The sequence below is a fragment of the Gracilinanus agilis genome, chromosome 6, assembly GCF_016433145.1.
Source record: "Gracilinanus agilis isolate LMUSP501 chromosome 6, AgileGrace, whole genome shotgun sequence".
In the NCBI taxonomy this organism is placed as follows: domain Eukaryota; kingdom Metazoa; phylum Chordata; class Mammalia; order Didelphimorphia; family Didelphidae; genus Gracilinanus; species Gracilinanus agilis.
Window position 1 is genome coordinate 47,210,555 of NC_058135.1, and position 24,474 is coordinate 47,235,028.

General features: G+C 36.5%; 1 protein-coding gene across 1 annotated transcript in view; it reads right to left on the reverse strand.

Annotated features, from left to right (window-relative positions):
• PPP3CA (protein phosphatase 3 catalytic subunit alpha) overlaps positions 1-24,474 on the reverse strand; it is a 242,692-nt gene that overhangs the window by 64,879 nt on the left and 153,339 nt on the right. The window contains exons 6-7 of the mRNA XM_044681627.1: positions 18,889-19,028; positions 1,269-1,346 (exon numbers count right to left, since the gene is read on the reverse strand). Of these exons, the coding sequence (XP_044537562.1) occupies positions 1,269-1,346; positions 18,889-19,028 (218 nt within the window). The remainder of the gene's footprint in view (positions 1-1,268; positions 1,347-18,888; positions 19,029-24,474) is intronic.

The window sequence follows — 24,474 nt, forward strand, 5'->3', positions numbered from 1 at the left end:
CTGATTGTGTACATGTATTATACACATGAACACATGTATATGTGCATACATGTGTTTTATACAGAAATATATTTCTATATTTGTATTTGTGTGTTATATAGGAATGTGCAAACACTTGTGCATGTAACTACATGTGTATCACATGTATTATTATGCATGTATATTTGTGCATATATTGTTTAAACATGAACATATATGCATTGAGTGTATGTACATGTATATGCATTTCGTACCCATAAGTGTATCTGTATATATGTGTATCATATGGACTTATTTCGTTTATATGTGCATGGCATATATGAATGCATATATATTTATGCATACACACATGTATATTATATAAGTATTGATACATTTAGGTATATTACAGGTGTATATTTGTGTATCTATTTATTACACACATGAATACATGAACACACATGAATGTACACTTATGTGTTGTATATGCACGTCTATTTGCCTTTTGCATATATGTCTACGTGTGCATGTGTGTGTGCACATACCTATCTGTCGTATCTGTCTATACTAAAGGGAGGACAAGCTTTCCTGTTGGTGGGTCCTCAGAGTGGAGCTGGCGGGGGCGGCACGCCTTCAGGCTGGTGACAGACACCAGAACAGTGTCTCTCCCAGACTAGGGAGGATGGCAGGAGCAACCATGAAGAAGGAACAAGGTGGGAGGATGTCAGGGAATCTGCATCCGCATCCACATCCACATCCACATTCACATCCCCCAGCGGGGAGGTGGCAGGCCAGGAGCACATGAAGACCTGGTCTGCAGGTAAGACTCAGGGACAGCCAACCAGGGGGCCCTGAACAATTCATTTAATTTTTTTCTGGACCTCATTTTGATGGGAGTAATAGGACCTGCAGCACTTTCCTAATAGTGTTGTTGTGAGGGTTTTGTAGTAGAAGCATTTTGAACACTTTAAGGGTTACGTACATTACTGTGGCATAAAGCGTTCAAGGGATCCTTCAAATTGCTGAGGAAGACTTTTGTTTTTACATCACTGATAGGTCCTATAAGGGGGTCCCAAAAGTCTTAGTGAGGACCATCAAAGAATTAAGTTCCGTTGCTACTTTTGGGACTCCCTGTATTTCTCTGAGCAGTTCTTCCAAAGTTCCTCCAAAGTTCCGTGCTTTTTAACAGTGATAAACTGTCCAACAAAGTCTGCGGGTTTCCCAATCCCCAGTCCTCCCTCAGCCCCCAGACCTGAAAAGAAGCAAACGAGAGCCAAAGGGCATTTTTAAAAATCACAAAAATTGCTTACCCTGCATCTTGGGCTTCGTGGGCTCGGAGTATGGATAACAAGTTATTGTGCTGTAAGAATTCACATACAGCAGGGTAACTGTCAGAAACAAACAAAAACAGAAAAGGACTCATTATGATATTATCAGAAGTGACACATTTCTCTCAAAAAATGCCTGACTTGATTCACCATGATTAAGTATTCAGCATTCTTGTAACAAGCCTCTAAATTCTGACAGCTGTTTCTCCCCTTTTTGCCCTCATTAAAAAAAAATCACCTATTACTGTGCCTTAAAGATAATAATTAAGAAAGAGGAGAGACAGAGCCAGAGACAGACAGACAGAGAGAGGCATATATAGAACCCGGGAAGGCAAGAGGTCAGTATTTAATTGCACACATACACACACTAGCTCCCTTCTTTAAACCCTTAGATTCTATTGTGGTGTTGTTGGTTTTTAATCCTTATCTTTCATTTAGAATCAATCCTAAATTTTGGTTCCAAGGCAGAAGAGCAGGAAGGGCTTGGCATTTGGAGGTAAGTGATTTGGCCAGGGTCACACAGTTATGAAGTATCTGAAGCCATATTTGAATCCAGGTCCTTCTGACTCCAGGCCCAGATCTCTATCTACTGTGCCACCCAGCTGCCCCTACAAACACTGCCTACTGAAGGAAATCTCTTTTATCAAGTCATTGCTTTGTAAGCCAATCATGCAGATATGGTTACCTCTGAGGCTGATTTTTAATTGCATTGTCTTCAACCATCAAAGAATACCTGGAATATGTCTATAAAGGGGAGTACAAAACTGAGCACTGCAAATCAGAGAGAGACTTAGTGTAAGTGTGTATACACACACAGACACACACACACACACTCAAACAGAAGAGGAAACTTTGCCTAGTAGAGACATGGCCATGGAGAGACAGGATGACCTAAATTTAAGTCCTGCCTTTCACACACACCGGTAAGACACCACTGATGCTTCAAGATGACAAGCTGTAAGGAAGACATTGGTCTTCTTTGATGGAGAGTATTTTTTACAAACAGTATTTTCCTGTGCCAATTAAATCAGAGGTAAAACAATAAATATATTATGCATATGATTTTATTTATATATGATTTATATATATTTATATATTTCAGATGTTTATACGTAAACATCTAAATTATAGTCTTGGTTTCCTATGGGGTTAGGTCCAACAAAAAAAATACCACAATAATAACAAATAACATAATATACATATATATAAATAAGATAATATATAAATAAAATCATATACATATGTATATATATATACATCTTGGTTTCTTTTGGGGGTCAAGATACGGTAGAGTGAAGAATAGAAAATTCTGAACTCAGTATCTCCTTACCAATCCTATAGTCAAATTTAGTAGGTTTCACTTTTTAACATTCAAAGAGGAGCTACCTAAGTTAATAAGATGTTGGAATACAGATTTTATTTATGAACTGTGTTAGGATGAGCCTTTCTTTTCCTGATGAAATATAGAAATTGAGCTCACATTATCCTAGTAGGAGGGGAAGCTGAGTGCTGCCCTGAAAATGAAAATTTAGCCCTTTTCATGTCTGTTGTAATGTTATAATATTTAAACAAAGATTTTATAGCTTCTTCCTTTCTCAAGTTACAGGCTTTTCATAGGACAAATACATGTAACAATCAGGAGTAAAGTTTAGAAAATTTAGTCCCTGGGATAGCAAATAGACCGATCAAATCATAAATGGCCATATATTGTGCATAAATAACACACATTACAAGGATCAATTACCCTGCCAAGCAAATGTGGTCACCTCCGGGGGAGAGTTTTAATTGCATCTATTCCAGAGTTCCAAGAGAGCGGGCAGCTGTCTTAAAAGGAGAAGCAGCCAGTGGGGTTTTGCTCCCAGTTCTGAAGCAACTTCCTGACTTAATGGGATAAAGAGAGATTAAAACTTCAACCAAGTCTAGAGAGGATGTCTGCCATAATCTAAGAAACTTAGAAAGCAGTGGAATTAAAAAAGGAGAAGAAACAGGCTTTCCTTCCAAAGTTCTTGCTTCTCAATGGAAAATGACAGGTCTGAGAGAAACTGAGATTTGCTATAGGGAACTTTGCTCTCAGCACCTTTAGGACACACAGTAGAGAGTGTGCAGCTTGCTCTGGTTCCACAGCAGGTAGGCTCTCCCTCCTCATCTCTCCTCCTGGTTTCTCTGATTTCCCTGACATTTTTGGGCCTCTCTCTGTTGATTATCACACACGCATACACATACATGTGCATGTAAGTGCATGTACATATGCACCTGCAATATACATACAAGTGTGGATCTTTGGATAAGGTATACCTGTTTACACATGTATGTACAAATCTATTTAATGCTTATCTGTAGATGTGTACATCTATGCATGTGTGTATTAGCATACATGCACACACATGCATCTCTATGTGTTTGTGTATTGTTTTTACACAGTTATTTGCATGTATTTGGCAGAGAGCAGTTATTTAATAAATGTTCATTTATAAAGGGATTGTTGTCAAATAGAGGCTGTTTCGCTTTACATATTTGCTCTCTCTTTTTGAGCCTTTATTTAGGCTAAGTACTTCGCTGCTATCACTTTGATTATTATTATTTTCTGGAAGAGATTGTTTCCCAGAAAGATTGTGTCCACGTGTACACACACACACACACACACACACACACACACACACACACACACACGGAACATGAAACTAGAAAAGGTATTTGCAGTCTTCACTGTGATTGCATTGCATATATGAGTCATGTTTTACTCTGAATAGATTTCTTGATATATTTCTGATTTTATAGTCAATGACAAATTCAGCCAACCCCATTTGTCTCATAAATTGATTATGGTGAAACGTGCCTATTCCATTAAGTAAGAAATAGCCATATCACAATGCAACTGCAAAGATGCCTTCAAGATTCAATTGTACAATTACATATAACAACATTCTTTTACATAAAATGAGCATGTCCATAAATATATTGTATAATTCTACTTATTTTATATAATGCATGTTCATATATTATACAGTTATGTGTAACATACTTTTACATAATATCCGTAGATAGACATATGTATATACGTGTATATTGTAACAGAGAAATAGACTTTAAAAGTAGGAAAGCAGATTTAGCGGGCAGGTTAAGGGCAAAACCTTGGCTGCCTGCTAAATCTGCTTTCCTACTTTTAAAGTCTATTTCTCTGTTACAGTTTGTATGAATTCATATATATTTATATAAATAAATTCTCTCCAAAGAAGAGATGAACAGGCTTAATTGAATTAGCAGGGAGAGACAGAAAGCAATATGGGCCATTGCCATCTAAACCACCATTTCCCTTTGGATTATGATGGAGATGGCCCTCGAGCCTGAGTTCAAGAGGCCCGAGAATGGCATTTTCCTTCAAAGCACCAAACCATCAGTAAAAGGGCAGGTCACCGCACAGAGAAGGGGCCCGCTTTTCTTATCAACACCAGCAACAACTGCTGACCCTCAGGCAGCAGAGAACTGGAGCCCTGGAGGTGGCGGCACCACCTGCACCAGCATCCTCAGTTTGGCTCCTCTCTCACAACTTTGATAGACTTCGGAATATCAACCAATGTGATGATCCACCATGATTTAAATGCACTTGCAATTAATTGCCCATGCTACCCAGCAAGGAAGAAGAGATGGATTCAAGATAACAAACTGACACATCTTTTTGAACTTGGATGTTATGGGTATTGAAGCGTTTTTCTTTTTCTTTTTTTTTTTTTTTTTCAATTTTGTTACAAGGTTCTTTTAAATTTTCAATTGGGGAGTGGGAGGGAGAAAAACTGAATGTATCAAGTGAAAACATTTTAAATAAATGATAAAAATGATTTCCCATTCATGAGAAAGAACTAGAGGCAGAGAGGAAATGATAACTGCCTTTTGAGGCAAAGTAAATGGCTTCAAATCCTGCCTTAGCTACTGATACCTTGCATAACCCTAGGCAATTCATTTAACTTCCCTGGACTTCCATTTTTTCATCTATAAAACGAAGGGATGAGACTAGACAGCTTCTGTAGTCTCACACAGCTCTATGGCAATGATCTTGCCTCAAAACATCTCTATGCTTTTATGCTTTCCAAATGTTGGTTTTGTTTGTCATTTTGCTTGGTTTTGGTCTGGCTTTCTTTTTCCTTCCATAGAGAAGCCCTTCCATTTCTGGAATATATAGTTTGGAGGGCTACCTAGGACCCATTGACATTCCAAGGGTCACAGACAGGATGGGTTGGAGGTGGGGCTTGAACCCTAATTGTCCCCATTCCCTCCACTACCCTTGTTCTCACAAAGGCAACCTTTTCAAGAGTCGTGGTGATGTAAAAGACAGAGTGCCTGGCTTGGTGTTAGAAAAGCTTATCTTCTGAGTTCAAACTGTATGACCCTGGGCAAGTCACTTAACCCTGTTTCCTCAGTTTCTTCAGCTGTAAAATGAGCTAGAGAAAGAAATAGCAAGTCACTCCAGTACTGTTGACAAGAAAACCTCAAATGGGATCAAGAAAAGTTAGATATGACTTTAAAATCACTGAATGCAAATGTGAGTAGAGAACAGTGGATATGGGAGATAGGATGTGGAGGCAAGAATCAAAAAGACATGAAAACCAACTGTCTGTAGGAAGGAGAGTAAAGAGTAAAGAATGAATCAGAGCTTGTAAACACGGGTAGGCAGAAATTTAGGAATTAAGGATGTTTCAAATACGTAAATGTATGTGTGTGTGCATATATATATATGTATATATATATATATATACATATATATATATATAAAGGATTCTATTTTGTACATACTGAATATGAGGTGCCTATTTATTGGACATATAATTCAAAATATCCAGCAGGCAAATGGTAATAGGGTCCTAATCATTCCTCCCTAATTGGCTGGCCTTTTTATAAGATGTTATGGAAGAATCAAGTATGTAATTGAAACTGAGGGGGGGAGAAATACAGAATATGAATATTTATATTTTATAAAAACACCTTTTTTTGGTCTTTCTTATTTCCCTTAAAATACTCCATTTAAAAATCTGTGAAGCAGAATCATATTTTTCCAACTTTTTGTGGTACCAACTACATAATTATCCCCCCTATAAATAATATTTTTGGCATCTTAGCAAACCTTGGTATAACTTATTTCCAAGACCACCTGGGAAGATGAGACTGAAAAAGGAGATTATAGAGATTCAAATAGGCTAGAAAATATGTGCGGGCATATATTTCTCATAGTTCTTAGGTTTCCATTTCTTTTGCCCTTGGAGAGACTTCTATCCAGACTTTTCTTTTCTTTCTTTTTTTTGTTTAAAGGTTATGAAAAAGAGAAGGAAAAAAGGCATTTGGAGTTTGAATAATTTCTGTGGTAGGTTGGAGAGGACAGGCTCTGAGACTGAGGAGGAATATAGTAAGCATGAAATGAGATTTCTTTATGAAGTCATTTATGGAGGCTGGACAGACCTTGTGTGACCATCTGGTCTGGACCAGATGGGAGTGGACTAGAGGCAGCCAGATTATGTGGAGAGTGACCAAGTCAAACTATGCCATGCATAAGAGATCTGGGTGATACTGGGGACTTCTATCGGTGAATAAAACAGAATTCCAGTCCACAGTTTCTTTCTCCCTTGTTTCTTTAGGGCATTTGCTGAAGAAGCCACTAATACTTTTGAGCCTATCTATTCATTTCATTTCCTTTTTCTCTCAGAAAGTTTGGGAGAAGAGAGGGGAATGAAGGAGAGAGAAAGCCAAAGCCGTAGAAACAACTCCAAGATTCAGTGTCATTACAGACTACCAGTTGGCATTTAGTTTGTCTAGACTTAAGAAAGTGATAGAGAAAATGTGAATAATGCAGATTAAACCTAAACTGTGTAATGTATTTTTGGAGAGCTGGTTGTTAAACATTTACCAGCACATCTCTAATTCTGTACTATACTTTCTGAAAAACTGTTGAATCTATGGCCAACTTAATCAGTGGCTGGTCAAGAGGGCAGTAGCCCTGGCAAGAGAAGGGAGCAGACTTCCTATGAGTAGCTGGGGCACTGCCTGGTGGTTAAACAATATACTCATTCTCCCCTGTTCATGATTCTATGGCAGCCATTTCTCATTGGAATAGAAGAGCACTGTCCCTTTGAGCACTGCAGCCAGCAATAACCACCACCTGCCCTACTACAATAATGTGTGCTTCCTTTTTCATTGATGTATTTTATTTTAAAACAGCATACTCTTTTATTTTGTTTAAATAATGGAGAGAACAATGAACTTGCAATCAGAAGATTCTGGGTCTAGTCCCTCTTGAACACTCACTACCCATGGAAACTCAGGCTAGTTATTTGGATTCTCTGTGATTCTGTTTGGCATTGAAATTTGTACAACTTGGCTCTACCCTAACTTTCGAATGTTCTTATACATTACTCCTAGAAAGTACTTTCTGTCCTGCTAAACTGGCCTTCTTAGTGTTCTTCATTCCAACTTCCATCTGTACAGGAATTTCTTGCACCTGGAATGCTTTTCCTCTCTCCCACCTCTGTATCTTAAGAGCTCCCAATCTTTCTCTTAAAGCTCATTTTAAATGCAACTTCCTACATCTAGTTCCTTTAGCTGTTATTCCCCACTCTCCCAATTTCCATCTATTTATTTTTTACTTGCTATTTATTTTTTAAACATTTATATAGGTGCAGATTTTCTCCCTTGATAGAACAGAAGATCCTTGAGTGCAAGGGTCATTTTATTTTTTCTTTGTTTCTCTAATACTTAGAGCAGTTTGGGGAACAGTAGTTGCTTAATAAGTATTTGTTTTTTTCTAGTTTGACTAAAAAAATTACTTTTTCAGATCAGAATTTCTTTCAAATGATGACAAAGGTAAAAGAAAGTGTGTTGTCATTTTTCTTAGAATTTGCTTTTTGGACATACAACTTCTGTTGTATTTTAAACTAAACATTTTTTAACTATCTGGACTTTATTTTTATCCTGTTTGTGGATAACATCCTGTTGATTTCATTAAGCTTTGACAAATTTCAAGGTCTCCTAAAAGAGTTCTATTAGCAGTCAAAAGTCTTCAGCCAAATTATATACATGGATAAACTAAGTGGATGAAGAATGCTCGATGTACAGACTTTACAAAGTAGGTAGAAGGACAGTTCGTGGAATTGTTCCATTAGTGAATACATTAGTACATATATCTCGAACAAAGTCTTCAGGTCAGGCAATGAACTAAAGCCAATATTGACTGGAAGGAAGAGAATAGACTGGATGGCATTTGGAAAATTCTCTAGTAATTATTTTTATGGCCTCAACATGCTTTTTCCCTGAAACAAAGGCCTATCTTTTTATATCAACATCCTTTCAATGATACTACATGGCTATGAAGCTGTAATGCTACAATCTACCAAAAAAAAATCAACGTTTTAATTTGCCCCAACATCAATAGCAAAATACATATTGAGTGGTAATGAGCTATGGTATACTACCGATGAACAGATACACAGACGAAGTAATATGAAAGATGCTGTTAAGCAATGCATAAGTGGAAAAGAAGGTAGGCTAATTACATAGAGAGAGAATGGAGTCACTGATAGATAGCCTGTTTGCTCCACTGGTATCCACTCACTGCTAAGAAAAATGTGGAGGATTTAGAGGATGGACACAAGTTACTCAATATTAAAAAGTCAAGTCCCTTAACCTCTGATTGCCTTAGTTTGCTCAAGAGTAAAATAGGGATAATAAAAGCACCATCTCCCAAAATTTATTGTTGGGATCAAATGAAATAACACCTGTAAAATACTTTGCAAACTTTAAAACATGTTATAAATGCTAGCTAGTATCACAATAGGCCTACCAAGATAATAATATTAGAATTAGTCCTATGAATTCCCAAGACAAACCAAATAGAATTTTGTGGCTCATAGAAAATGACATTTTTTTTAAGTCATCTGGTAAATTTGGGAAACTTGCCTTGTTTTCCTTTTGTCTTGAAACTCTAGCACAAAATTACATTTTAAAACTATGTTTTATAATTCTGTTTTTTCCTCTCTCCAGAAAAAACAAGGCCAAATGTGAAGCAAATGTCTGTTTTCAGTTTCAAGTAGAAATGAAAATTATTTTACACATTTAACAGAAGCATAGTCTTCTAGTAATGAAAGTGCTGGGCTTGGAAGCAAGAAGTTCTAAGTTCAAATCATGTCCACAATAAGAGGCTAATTGTATGATTCTAAGTCCTATAACATTCCCATTCCTCTGGGAACACACTCTGAGTACATCTCTCTCTCTCTTTTTTTTTTTTTTTTTAAAACCCTTACCTTCCGTCTTGGATACTGTGTATTGACTCCAAGGCAGAAGAGTGGTAAGGGTAGGCAATGGGGGTCAAGTGACTTGCCCAGGGTCACACGGCTGGGAAGTGGCTGAGGCCAGATTTGAACCCAGGACCTCCCGTCTATAGGCCTGGTTCTCAATCCACTGAGCTTACCCAGCTGCCTCTGAGTACATCTCTTAAATCACAAACCAAAAACTATTTTTTATTTTGAAACCCTTGCCTTCTGACTATGAATCTATACTAATTATCAGTTCCAAGTCAGAAGAGTTGTAAGGACTAGGCAATGGCAATTGGGCTTAAGTGACTTGTCCAGGGTTACACAGCTATGAAGTATCTGTGTCCAGATTTGAACCTAGGATCTTCCATCTTCCATCTCTAGGTCTGGCTCTCTATCCAATGAGCCACCTAACTCCCCTTAGATAACTATCATTATTAGTGAAATGGATTTTTCCATTTTGTAGACATCAGAGATCCTTCATATATCTGTATATGTGTAGTCCACTATGTATAAGCCTCAATATCTTTATAATATTTCCTATTTTGTTCTTTAATTTCTTCCTTATTTTTCCTTCCTTCTAAAGAATACAAGAATATGGTGAGCAGAATAATGGGAGTAGAAAAGATAAAATATATATTTTTTTGTTTAAAATGATGTTGTTACATGGAGAAAATGTAGTGAAGCATTTTCTCTAGTTGATTGGCTTGTATTATCTAAAACCCAACATTCAACTTTGTCTTCCTTCACTTGCTGCACAAAAATCCAAAGCTATTGGAGCAATGACTCTAGAATAGCAGGTGCCTTTTTTGTTAGATCCTGTTGGGTTTAAGACCCATCTATCAGTATATTTCCAAATGGCCTGAATTTCTTATGCTTTTCCCACCTAAACATTTATTTTTCTATTGCTTTCTGTTAGTTATCTATAAAACTAATTCTGAAGTTTGATTCCTAAAATGCCAATCTGTTCAACAACAAAGACAAAATATTCATTAAGCACCATTTAACACCTCTTTCTGGCCATGAGAGATTCTTTATAAAATGACAGGGCTAACTTAGATGTTCCCAGAGGTTTCCTCCTAAATCTAATGATATATGAAATTCTTTGTTGAGCCCTTTCTCCTATTCATCCAGACCTGCCTGAGGCGATACCCTATAAAGCTATTATTAAAACCATTTTATCTTAATTCAATATGTATATCATTTTGATTATCATAAGTTTTTTTTACAAAAGTTTTACCAATGTGATGGACTCAATCACTTTGTGGAGGTCAAAAAAAGCCTAGAAACTAACCACTGTCATCAATAAGCATTTATTCTCTTCAGAAGGTGCAACATAGCAGATAAGAACAATGTTGGCTGAGGAGACAAGATCACCTGTAAAATGCTGTTTGTGAGTGGCAGAAAATTATGAGCAGAATCACCTCACAAGACAATAAAAAGCAGTGGAGGGGAAAATGAGTCTGCAAAAAGGTTGGCATGAAATCCAAATAAGACCAATCATCCCTAGATCATTTATATGTGAAACTGCAAGGTGAATAACAAGTAGAAAATGGGCACAAATTTGTCAGCCTATCCATAGCAATCTTATCATTGTTAATGGAACCACCCTATTTGGACTCAACACCTCACTCAGCACCCTTTGTGCTATACAACCAAATGGAAATGAAAATTAATAAAATGAAATTAGGGAAAATTGCAAAACATAGATGTTTATAAAAGATTACTGAAAAGGACAGGAACTGCTTTCCCATATACCTATTTTCTCATTTCTGTCTGATAATAATAATCCCTCTATCTTTTCCTATTCCTTATGAGTATCCTCACTTTTATCTCCATTCCTTCTACTTCTTGCTTCTTTCCCAGATACATACTCCTCTTTCTTTCCTTTCTCTATCCCTTGGTGAACCAATTCAATTACACTCTATGCTCTATTTTTGATTGCCTTGTTTTTCTGTGCCATCTTCTCCTATCTTTTCTAGCAGACTGTCCCTACTATTGTCTTCATTCTCTATCTAATTCTTTATCTCTTTATTCCTTTTGGCTACTTCTATGCTGCTTAAAATCATGTCTGTTTTTCCACATCCTTAAGGGGGGAAAAAGCCCTCACTTAACCAACCACTCCCATTAGCTGCTCTCTAATTTCTCTGCTCCATTTTTCTGGCTAAACTCCTTGAGAAAATCATCTTGTATAATAACTTACCTCCATTTTTCTCCTAATCACTTTTAAGTTTTGTTGTCTGGCTTCTGCATTCAGCTGAAACCTCCTTCTCCAAAGTTACCAATGATCTCCTAGTTGCTACAGTTAATGTCCCTTTTTCAATACACTTTTTTTAACTTCTCTTCAGCACTGGATGCTATTAATCCCTCTCTCTTCCTGCATATTCTATGTTTTGTGATATTTGGTTCTGTTTCTTTTCTTTTTTAGTTTTGTTTTGTTCTTTACTGGCTGCTTCTTATTTTCCTTTGCTGGACTGAAATCTATGCCACATTCATTAACTGTGGGGGTCTTTGCTCTTCTATTCTTTTCCCTTCATAAAATTTCTTTTGGTATTCTTATAAGCTCCTCTCATTTCAACAATCATCTCCATGCAAGTGATCCTCACATCTATATATCCAGTCCTAGTCTCTTTCCTGAGATCCACTTCCACATGACCAATTGTCTTTTTGATAATCAAACTGAATTTCTTTTTTGTTTATTTTATTTTATTTTATTTTATTTTTTAAACCCTTACTTTCCATCCTGGAGTCAATACTGTGTATTGGCTCCAAGGCAGAAGAGTGGTAAGGGCTAGGCAATGGGGGTTAAGTGACTTGCCCAGGGTCACACAGCTGGGAAATGTCTGAGGTCAGATTTGAACCTAGGACCTCCTATCTCTAGGCCTGACTCTCAATCCACTGAGCTACCCAGCTGCCCCCCAAAGACATTTCAAACTCAACATACCCCCCCAAATTGTCTTCCCCTCAAACTCTACTTTCCTGACTTTTTTTTTTTAATTCCTGTCAACGGCACTATCACTTTCCCAGACTCAAGTTCGTAATTTCCTTGTCATCTTAGTCTCCTTGCTCACACCCACATTATCCTAGATATAGTCAATAATAATCTGTTGCCAAATCTTATCATTTCTACATTGATAACATCTCTCATACAGATCCCTCTTTCTTTATTGTCATCCTAATTCAGACCCTCATCATCTCTCCCCTGGAGTATTACAATAGCTTTCTGGTTGTTCTTCTGCCCATGAACTTAGCTTCCACTCAGCTGCCAAAGTGATTTTTTCTAAATCTTAGATCTAGCCATGTTACTCTGTTATTCAATAAACTCCAGTGGCTCTTTATTACTTCTAGAACCTTACCTTAATATGGCTCTAAATATTCCTCTACTGTGTAAAATATTGCACCAATTGCACCAATTCCCAGAATACCATGAGTTTCTTGAATTGTTGTAGAAGAACTATAAACCTGATCCATAACTGAATAGAGGAAAAAGAATGGTCAAGATTGCTTTTTTGAAGTCACTATGGACTTTTCAACTATCTTAAGCTGCTTCATAACACATTACACATCATTTAAATACTAATATTTTCTGGCTGATGCTCTATAACTATTAATTATGGAACACCATTATCTCCCAAGAATCAAGTGACTATTAATACAAAAGACAATGGGCAGATAAATGGCAAGTATGAATTGACCAAAGCACTTTACCAATAATAATATATATGCAGGAGTAGTGTAAAAGATAACAATTAGGAAATTAATGTATAGAAAAGGAAATTGGTTGGCCATGAGAGAACAAGAAGTGATAAAGTTTGGACATAGCTGCCAGGATGAAATATTAAGAGACTAAAGAAGGCTTCTAGAACATTGGATTGCTGCTTTATGGAAGATTTATGTGAAGACTTGAGCAAGAATTACCCTAGATGAGAAGTGTTGCAAACTGCCTAAGTGAAGGGAGTACCACTATGGATGATGAATTTGCTGAAGATTCAAAGTAACAGTAAATAATATGACTTACACAAGGCCACAGTTATTGAATAGACCAACTAGTTCTTTAATATAGGGCCTCTTACTCTAAATCTAGGATTTCTTCCACTGTGTTTTAGTTAAGTGTACTGCCAAAGTACTTGACATATACTAGGCACTTAGTAAATGCTTAATGATTGAATCATATGGTTTTTCATCTTGATTCTGTCATCTATATTATCCATCAAGAAGCTTACATTCCACTGGGGGGAGATAACAAGTAAATATATAAGAATATGAAAAATATACATGGGGGAATTACAGGAAGAGAAGCAATGGGGGGGTATTACATAGAAATGTGAGCTATAAAGTCCACAGGGTCTCGATGATGCTAATTTGCTGAGACAGGATGCATTCAGTGAAAAGAACAGCAGCTTGGAGTCAAGAGGTCTGGGTCCCAGGGCCAATTCTGATATTTATTTGCTATCTGACTAAACCTCTCTGAGCCCCCAGTGTTTAATCTATCATAATTCTTTCACAACCCACCTTGTGAGGAAAGTGCTTTGAAACAGTTAAATGCTACATGAAAATTGATTATCAATATTAATACTATCAACTTCATGCTTAATGGCCAAGTATAGCAAAGAAGATAGAATCCAAGAAAACCTGGGGTTGAATTTTGCAGTAGATGTTTACTAGCTATGTGATCCTGGGTCAGTCAACTAGAATTTATTGAAAGTTTACTATGTGTCAACACATGTGTTGTGTTGATTTTGTTTACCTCTTCAGGCAATTCTTGGTTTCCTCATTTATTAAAAAAAAAAAAAAAAAAGGGAGGGTTTTGGATTCAATGCCTTGTAAGCTCCCTTTGAACCTTAAATGTGAAATCCTATGAATAATGCATATGCCAGTCTGAATACAATTCCTACAATAAAAGGTAAGGTCATAAATCATGGTATAGATTCTCTTTCATGGTGGGACACCAATTATCCAAGAATGGCATAAGTCTAACGCTACAGCTACATTAAGGCAAGATGATGGCCTTAAAATCCCCTGAAGTCCCCTTTATCTCTAAAAAGAGCTACTAAAATCTGATTGGGAAAAAAAGCCACAAAATCAGGCAGGCAGGCAGACAATAAGAATGCATTAAGCCCTTACTATGTGCCAGGCACTATACTAATTACCAGGAATACAAATACAAGCAGAAAGAACAACAGTCCCTGACCTCAAGGAGATTATACTCTAATTAGAGAAAAAAAGGCAAGATAAAAAGAAGCTTTTAGGGAGCACCTGGAGAAACTCTCAAGAGTAAAAGGTGGAGTCTGCAGAGGTCTTACTGAGGTGGATTTTACATGTATGTCAAGTGAAGCAACCCTCACCCTGTCCCACTCCAGTGTCTAAGAAAGCAGGGTTTCAGTTGGCAGGAAAGCAAGAACAAATGGAGAACAAAGACCTAAGAACTAAGATTTGTACCAGGGGCTCTGGCACCATTAAGAATTAAGAGGTACGATGAGCAGGAAAATTAATTAGGCAAGTATAGTTATAGAGGTAGAGAGAGTCTACAAGATTGATGCTTCACATGAAAAAAATGCTCTAAATCACTATTGATTAGAAAAATGCAAATTAAAACAATTCTGAGGCACCACCTCACACCTGTCACAGTGACTAATATGACAGAAAAGGGCAATGACAAATGTTAGAGGGGACATGGGAAAATTCTAACACTAATTCACTATTGGTGGATTTGTGAATGGATTTGACTATTCTGGAGGGCAATTTGAAATTATGTCCAAAGGGTTATAAAACTGTGCATACCCTTTGATATAGCAATACCACTACAAAGTGTATATCCTAAAGAAATTTAAAGAAAACAAAAAAAATCTGAAAATACAAAATATTTATAGCAGCACTTTTTGTGCTGGCAAAAATTTGGAAACTCAGGGGATGCCCATCAATTGGGGAATGTCTGAACAAGTTGTGGTCTATGATTGTGATGGAATACTATAAGAAATGATGAGCAGTGTGTTTTCAGAAAAAACCTGTTTTAGATTTACATGAGCTGATATAAAGTGAAGTGAGCAGAACCAGGAGAACATTGTATACAATAATTGCAATACTGTATGATGATCCAACTGTGAATGATTTAGCTTTTCTCAACAATACAACAGCCTAACACATTTCCAAAGGACTAAAATTGCTATCCAATTCCAGAGAAAGAACTGATGGAGTCAGAATGCATATCAAAGGATAGTTTTTAAAACTTTCTTTGTTTTTCTTTTTCTTGGGGGAAAAGAAAGGCTCTATTTTCTTTCTCAGCATGATTAATATGGAAAGATATTTGAGTGCATAATTTATATCAAATTGCTGAGAAGAAAGGAAGAGGAGGTTTGGAACTCAATTAAAAAAAGAATTGTTTTTACATGTAATTAGAAAAAAGTAAAATATCGAGCGGATCAGGGGGAGGGAGAAATAGAAAGAGCCTGGGAAAGAGACAATGATGACAGTGAGAGAGAGAAAGAAAGAGAGAGAGAGAGAGACAGACAGACAGACAACCAGGGAGATGGATCAACTTAGCTAGATTTTGCAAAGTATTGCCTATTTATTCTTTTTTTTTTTTTTTAAACCCTTACCTTCCATCTTGGAGTCAATACTGTGTATTGGCTCCAAGGCAGAAGAGTGGTAAGGGTAGGCAATGGGGGTCAAGTGACTTGCCCAGGGTCACACAGCTGGGAAGTGTCTGAGGCCAGATTTGAATCTAGGACCTCCCATCTCTAGGCCTGGCTCTCAATCCACTGAGCTACCCAGCTGCTCCCACCTATTTATTCTAATAGCTGCTAATCCCTACTTGGGGTTAGTGCTAGGATACCTTTATGTTCATGGAGTCTGGGTAAGGAGAGGAAAGACTCCTTCTGAGTTGTATACACAAGAATAATATGTTATTCTGTGTTATTTGTCTGCCCTGTGAAGTTTCTTTTGGATTTTACAATTAAAAGGGAGAGTGGTTATCTATTGGAAAAAAAAGGCAGCAACTATTGCCAAAAGCCTTAAAAGGGAAATAATAGTCTCTTAGGCACTCTGGAACTAGCATATAAAAATGAAGAATGTGAAACTTTTGTTATGTCATCCCATTATACTATATGTGTAGACCTTTGGGGTTGGAAGGAAGGTGAGTAAAGTAACCAGGTGATACTGCTTGGTAGTTGTGCAATGTAGCTGCAGGCTGCTGGGGAAGGCAGGAACATCTGATCCTACTGAGTGTTTCTGCCTATTGAGTGTATATGGGTTCTCTCATTTGGAATCAGTTCCTGGGAAAGTATCATGTGCCAAGTTATGCTTCAAGTGTCATGAGATTTGGGCAGATCAGAACACCTAAAGGCTGGGTGAAACAATTCTATGATGACATCTTCCTTAGCATCACAGAAAGGCTTTGATGGGTCCCAGGATCTTTGTGGTCAGAGGTCTTGGGACTCTGACACTGTATCATCCAGTTATTTTGTATTTTTATGTCACTTCATATAGTCCCTACCACAGCTTCTAACCATGCTGATATAGAAAATTACATGGAAGATTATTGTTGAAAATCTCAATATTTAGCTCCATGTAGATATCTAAGAAGGGAGAGGATCTCATTGACAATATAGGGGAAAAAACTTTTTAAAAAAATTTGTCATGATTTAAGACTTCAAAACTAGTCTAATCACTTGAGATAACTGTTGGAACATAGATATTTTATTGGCTTCAGAGGTCAAAAAGTGATTTCTTGAGTTTATATACATTCTTATCATCCTCTTCTTTTGAAGTACACAATGTTATTTTTTTCTTTTCATTTCATATTTTCACAAAAACTTCATTCCTAATAATGAAAACCTAGAAAGCCTGAGGGTTATCCAATAAAGAATCCTGTATTTGAAGTGAAAGAGGAATCAAGAAACAGCTGTAGGCACTGCAGAATGGAAATCATGTTGTAGAGTCTCTCTCTGAAGTGAATAGTGATCTTAAGGGATTTACAAATCCCAAATATTTTCAAGTGTAGAACTGACTACAAAACAGTTTTGAGGCTTTTGGGCTCAAAATAACATTATGACTACCAGAGTACTATGAGGCAGATATCATTAGGCTCATTTATCCAAATCAGGGAAGAAAACAGATAAACTTGGGAAGAACTTTGTTCAATTCACTTAAACAGTGGTGCTTTTTATTTTTAGTGCTGAAGCAAGGAACCTAATATGAATTTAAAACAGATTTCTTAAATGAATTAACAGAACTAGCGATGGCCTAGGCACTAGCATCTTTAGAGAGTTAGAGTATATTTTTCTTAGACTATAGAATGTAGGTATTAGAAGGGACTTCAAAGGTCATCTAGTTAAACCTCTATTTAAAACTTTCATATATGATATCTTTATTGTCTGCTCATGTAGTCATTGATTACAGATGTCTAAGGTTAAAAAATTTATTAACTCTCAGGGCAGCTGATGCCATTTTGGGGGGACAGTTCTAGTTGTTTAGAAGATTTTTGGTTTGGTTTGGTTTTTATTCATGCAAAATGATAATCTGCATTTGACTCTATAGATCTGACATTTACTAACTCAACTTGATCCAATATTTTTATTTCATTAAGCCTCGGTTGTATCATATTTAAAAAGCAACTAACGACTTTATGATGAGAAAGGAGTTAGAATTGGGTGTGAAGTGTATGTGTTCTCCTCTTGGCCCTGCTCTTTTAGGATAACATATTTAAGTTAACTGAGAAAGTCATGTGAGCTCTCTAGACCTCATTTTTCTTATCTGTTTAATGAGGGGTTGAGACCAGATGGCTTCTGATGATCACTTCAGCTCCATATCTATGACTCAATGATCATATGACCTCAGTGATCTTATCTGTAAAATGAGGGAGTAGGATTCAACAACTTCTAAGGAACTTTCTAGACTGAAATCATCAATGCTATACTTCCTCCTGACATCATGGGGGTTTTTGCCTGATTCTAGTCAGATGATGTGAGGAAAAAAAATGTAAATATAAAGCCTACTAGAAATATAAATTCTTTTTATTTAGAGCAGAACAATATTTCTAGCTAAATCCTGCTCCTCTCTTCTCTCCCTTCCTTCCCTGCCTTACCTCCTTCTCATAGAGAATGGAATTATTTCATTTGGAAAGCTCTCAGAGTCCTTTAAAACCACAATATCTGTTTAAACTCACCATTTCCTCTTGCTTTCCAAAGGATAGTTAAATAACATCGTAAATGGTGGCAATATCTCTTAACAGGCCAAATAAATTGGAGTAGCCAAGAAGAGTCTTGTCCACCAAACCAACATTCCATGAGAGAGGACGACAGCCCAAGGCTTACCTGTAGAAGTATGAACAGCCCCTGACTGTGTTGTGAGTGAAATGTTCCTGAGTCTTCTCATTTCCAAAGTCTTCCAGGGGGTCTGACCACAGGATATCACACATAGGTCCATATGCCGGTGGTTCTTTGAATCGATCTAACTAAGAAAAATAGAAGACAGAAAGAAAAAATACTAATCTTTGGAAATTTGGAATTCAAAGAGAATTAGAAGCCAGCATCCATAAGGTTCTCCTCAACATATTACAAACCTCAAACTGCTCTCTCCTGCTCCTTCTTTCACCCCTTTCCTCAGCTTCTCATCCTAATTTTCTTCCTTTAACTTCTCCTTCCACCTGCTCCCATATTTTAGCACCTTCCTTCTCTTCCTTTTCTTTTTCTTTTATCTTCCCAGGTTCCATTCTTTTCTGTATCTTCCCATTTCCTTTTCCTTTTTTCCATTTCTCTACTTTTTCTTCTCTTCTACCATATTGCCTATTTCCTCATAATATTGAGTTCCCCACAACTCTTCCCCAGCTCAATGATAAGCAAGAATGGCTTCTCAATTATTATGCTCCTTGTTGCTGCCACCTAGTGGTGGGGGTTAGGAATGACAGCATGGTTGAAAGGGGTTAACTTTTTATTTACATTGTATATTCATAAAATTCTAAAAGGAGAAGGCCTGCATTTCATGAATATTTTTCTGGAGCCTCCAGAACTATGCATGATAATCCACAATGGCCTCATTTCAAGCCCCTACATTAACAATATTCATTCATCATTTTTTTTTCTTGCAGGTGTCTGCAAGCATATCAATTTGGGCCAAGTGTATGCATATCATTCTGCTTTTAAGTGGAAAAAAAAATTAGGGCCCTTCTAGAGTCTTCTACAGATCACAGTTCTATACTTTCAAGGGACTGTGTGTTTATGGAATGACTTTCCTTCACAATGCATCTGAGTAGGGTTTTTTTTTTTAAACCCTTACCTTCTGTCTTGGAGTCAATACTGTTTATTGGCTCCAAGATAGAAGAGTGGTAAGGGTAGTCAGTGGGGGTCAAGTGACTTGCCCAGGGTCACACAGCTGGGAAGTGTCTGAGGCCAAATTTGAATCTAGGACCTCCCATCTCTAGGCCTGGCTCTCAATCCACTGAGCTACCCAGCTACCTCCCTAAGTAGGGTTTTAAAATATTTAGCAATAAAAGAATATGCGATAGTATTTATACATTTGTATTTTAATTGAAATTAAGACAACTTTTTTTTCCTTTAATTCTTTTTAGCTGTCATTTTGTTATAAACTGAAGTCCCAGAGCCTTTCCTCCCATTCCCCCAAACCAGGGAAAACATAAAATAGCTAAGAAAATAAATTAAGAATTCATATTCTTCAGTTGAATACTTTAATATTTTCTTTGAATCCTACATAGGAATACAAGTAATTAATTCTCATAGTCTATCAAATTTGTTTTTTTTTAATAGAAAGAGGCAGATTTAATTAGGTGTTTAGTGACATTCTCCTTTTTTTCTTTTTACTATACCTGAAAAGAATGAGGCAATTTTTCATGTTTCTAACACTCATTTAAAAGTCATTTGATAAGACAAAATCCTCTAAATTTCTATCTCCATTTCAATTGTAAAATATTTATTGCAAACTTAGACTTCTAAATGGTTTTAGAAATCTAAAAAATATCATGCATTTGTAACCACAATGACCTGAAGAAAAATGTTCATAAAAGTGTGTATTTTTCTTTTCGAAGAACTATGAACTTATTTCTAAACACAAAAGAGCAGATAAAAAAAGATGTCTGGTTAATTTTGAGATAGACTAACTTAAGGTTTGATCAAGGAACCAGAAAATATAGTTTATTTTGGAAAAAGCTGTTGAACATTTAATGAAAGAGAAGCTTATCTTTGGCAAAGGACAAGTATACAGTGGGAGAAACTCAGGAATTCATATCTGACAAACAGAAGAACCCAAAACAATGCAACAGCTTACCTATTCTAATAATTATTGGATGAGGCACTCAACTATATGAAGCATGCCAAAAGCTCAGCTCAATTTCAATAACAGGACTTATTACCTTAAGGCCTCAGATCTTTTTATCCTAGCTGCTGCTGCCCAAGAAGAAAGGGAAGAGGGGAACTATAAAATTGAGGGAAATTAAGAACTTCCTGGGAATGATGAATATCCTCTATTCCTTTTCTTTTTTTTAAAAGGCATCAATATTTTTAGTGTATAATACAAAAATCCATGTGTTCAGTAACAGTGTAAATCACTACGGATTTCACTTGGGAAAGACATCATTTACCTAAATATAGACTATAATTATAAAATGGAAGGTGACTGAGGTGGTAATTAAGTTCATCCCATAACTTTGAGCAGATGCATATTCTTAGGGTTTTATTTTCTTAGTCCTCAAGAATCCAGTATTTATATGAAGAAGGAATGGCTTAGTTTTCAACAAAATAAAAAGTACATTTCCCTAGGATGAATTTCCTCATAACCTATTTTGTCACCTCATAATATATTCTCTGTCTCTCTGTCTGTATGTCTCTGTTCTCTTTGTCCACCAATCTATTTCTACTATCCTACAGCAATGGAAAATAAGCATGTAATGTCTCCTGGACTCTGAGGAGTTACCCACCTGAATAAGAGAGTGCAAGATTGAGTCTTGGTGTTTTTCTCCCTCATTATATTGTTTCAGGTAAAATCAATTAACTTTTCAAAGTACCATGATCCTACTGTAGCAGGGGCTCTGTTTAGGATGTTTTAAAATGTTTATGATCTAAAAAAAATTATTTAACCAACATTTCCATTGTAGGTAAGGAAAAGTACTACAGAAGTAAAATAAATTACCAATATCTATATGCAAATGGAGTCATCTTCCAATCATATAAAAAAGACTGGGATATAATATAGGAATAATAATATAAGATAGGACATAAACCTACGTTCCAATCCTTCCAAGCTGATAAAACATTTTGATGAGGAGGAGGAGGATGAAGACAGAGTTAAACATAATCTAACAATCCCTAACTTATCTATAGAACTGCTCTTTTAGAAAATATCAAAAAGTTGCTTTTCAGACATGTGCACAGTTTGTCATCACTATTATGTATGGCTTTCTACCCTCAATGTTTTCAGCAGCACCAAAGATCCAGTTGTAATGAGCTATGCCAAAACTAAGGGCAAAGAAATTTGTCCAAAGTTAATTGTCGTACCCCCTTGCTAATGTTTATTAAAGTGTCAATGTTTGGATTTTGTTCTCTTATTGGCTAACTGCAAAATGAGTAAACAGGAAATTCCCTGATTTATTAGATTAAATAATTGATGACAGAGACCTATCCTATTAATTTATTTCACAATTTAAAGTCCTTATTAAATCGCTTGGGTAGACTTCACTAAAAATGCTCACAAATATCTTGGTTAGCAATGAGGTTTCAAAACACGGTTAGGCAAAAAAATCAAACCATTTGAAAGTAAAATACTGAGGAAAATAATAACAAAATAATCACTTAAGAGTATCCAAATTTATCCTCAAGAATAAACACTGGGCCAAAAATCAGATTTAATATAGGGTGGCCATGATTCTCAGAGCCTTCAAGTGATGTAGGCTACACTGAAGAAACAAGTTCCTCACTTTGATGAGAAATTCACATATGTGTGTACTTGTGTGTGTGTGTGTGTGTGTGTGTGTGTGTAAGTGCTCCATGAATATATGTATAGGGTGTCAAAGTCTCCCGAGAAGCCATCTCAGTTTCAAAAAGAAAAGAATGTAGAATGGCTTGCATTGTTCACAATTTAGAAATGTCACTCTCAAATGAATAATTACTCATGTTGTTCTAGTCCAAATATAGTAACTTGGAAAAATGGTCCTGATTTAGGCCAAAAGCAAGTAGAGCCATACCAATAACAAGAAAGCATGGGCTATTGCCATTTCTTCTAATTAGGTTTTCTGAACTCAATACAGTCCCACCATTAAGGCACAGTGCTAGGGATAAAAAGACCGACCTTCACAGAGCTGCCATATTGTAGGAGGTATACAACATGTCCATACATATGTGGACATACATGCCTTAAAGAAAAAAATGGGGAAGGAAAGAGAAGGAAAGGGAAGTTTTGTTGATATGAGTTGAATCTTTTAGAAACCAGCTAGAGCTTCTAAGAGTTGGAGGTGAGGAGAGTCACATAGTGGAAAAACTATATGGAGACCCAAGGATCTGATAGACTGTTGAGGTTGAAGGAACAGCTGGTAGCTTGATATAAAGGTACACAAAGTAGAGGAACATGAAATAAGACTAGAAAGATTGGACCAGAGCCAGAATGAGGACGGCTGAATTGTAGAGAATTAAATTAGAATAGAATTAAAAGGTACTTTAGAGATTCCCATAGTTTTTAGACAGGTAATGTAAAATCTATAGAGGAGTCATCTAGTGTATGTCAAACAACTATCACAGAACAATTTGTAAAACTATAGTTGGTGGGCTAAGGGGGTGTAAAGGAAGTACACATAAAGCACCTACTATGTGCTAATTACTGTGCTGTTTTATGGAATATAATCCCATTTGATCTCACAACAATCAGGTAGATGCTGCTATTATCCTCATGATGCAATTGAAGGAACTGGGGCAAACAGAGGTTATTAAGTGACTTGCCTGGACCAATCTCCTAATGTCTGAGACCAAATCAAATTTAGGTCTTCTTGATTCAAGGTCCAGTATTCTATCCACTTGCCTGGCTGCCTCGACTTTGTAAAACTAGAAAGGGCACCAGAGAAGTCATCTATTCTAACCCTTCCCTTTTACAGATGAAGCAACTGATACTTACAGAAATTAAATAACTCAGCCAAGGTCACACAAGTAGTAAGTGGCAAGGGCAGGATTTGAACCAAGGTCCTTCCTTTGAGTCTAGTGCCCACCTGCTTCAGAGAACTCAGAGACTTCTTGCAAATTTTTATGATAAACACAAACACCCAGAATATCACACTATCTGGTTATAACTATTATGCCACAAACACTAAGAAAACATGGTAAAAACTTGTGTATTTAAGTCCTAACATTTCTCTATGCCCGTGTCTAGGAGTGGAAACATCAATGATATAAGAATCAAATGGCATATATTTTAGTATTTGTTCAGCCACTTAAAGTTTCAGGTAAGCCAACTCAACTTCTCTGAGCCTGAATAAGAGGATATATGTCCTGGGCTATCTGATAAAGTTGTGGGAATGATCAAATATATAAATGATATAATGGGAGTTATAATATTGGTGGTAAAGTTCATAGACACGGAGTTGGGACTACTAATTTAATCTTTCTTGGCCTCAATTTCCTCATCTGTAAAAGAGGGCATAATAAGAGCATCTACCTTATAGAGCTGTTGTGAATCTCAAATGAGATAACATATGTAAAATTCTTTGCAAATCTTAAGGCAATACATAAATACCATCTATTTATCATTGATATTTAAATACACCACCAGGAAGTACATTCATAACTTTCTTTATTATTGTCAGAAAAAATAGAATGCTTTGGTTCACTGCTCCTCATTATCTTTGGGTTCTCAAAGCTATAAGTACAGTGTTTTCAGCCTTATTCTAGAGAAAAAGAGAAAACTCT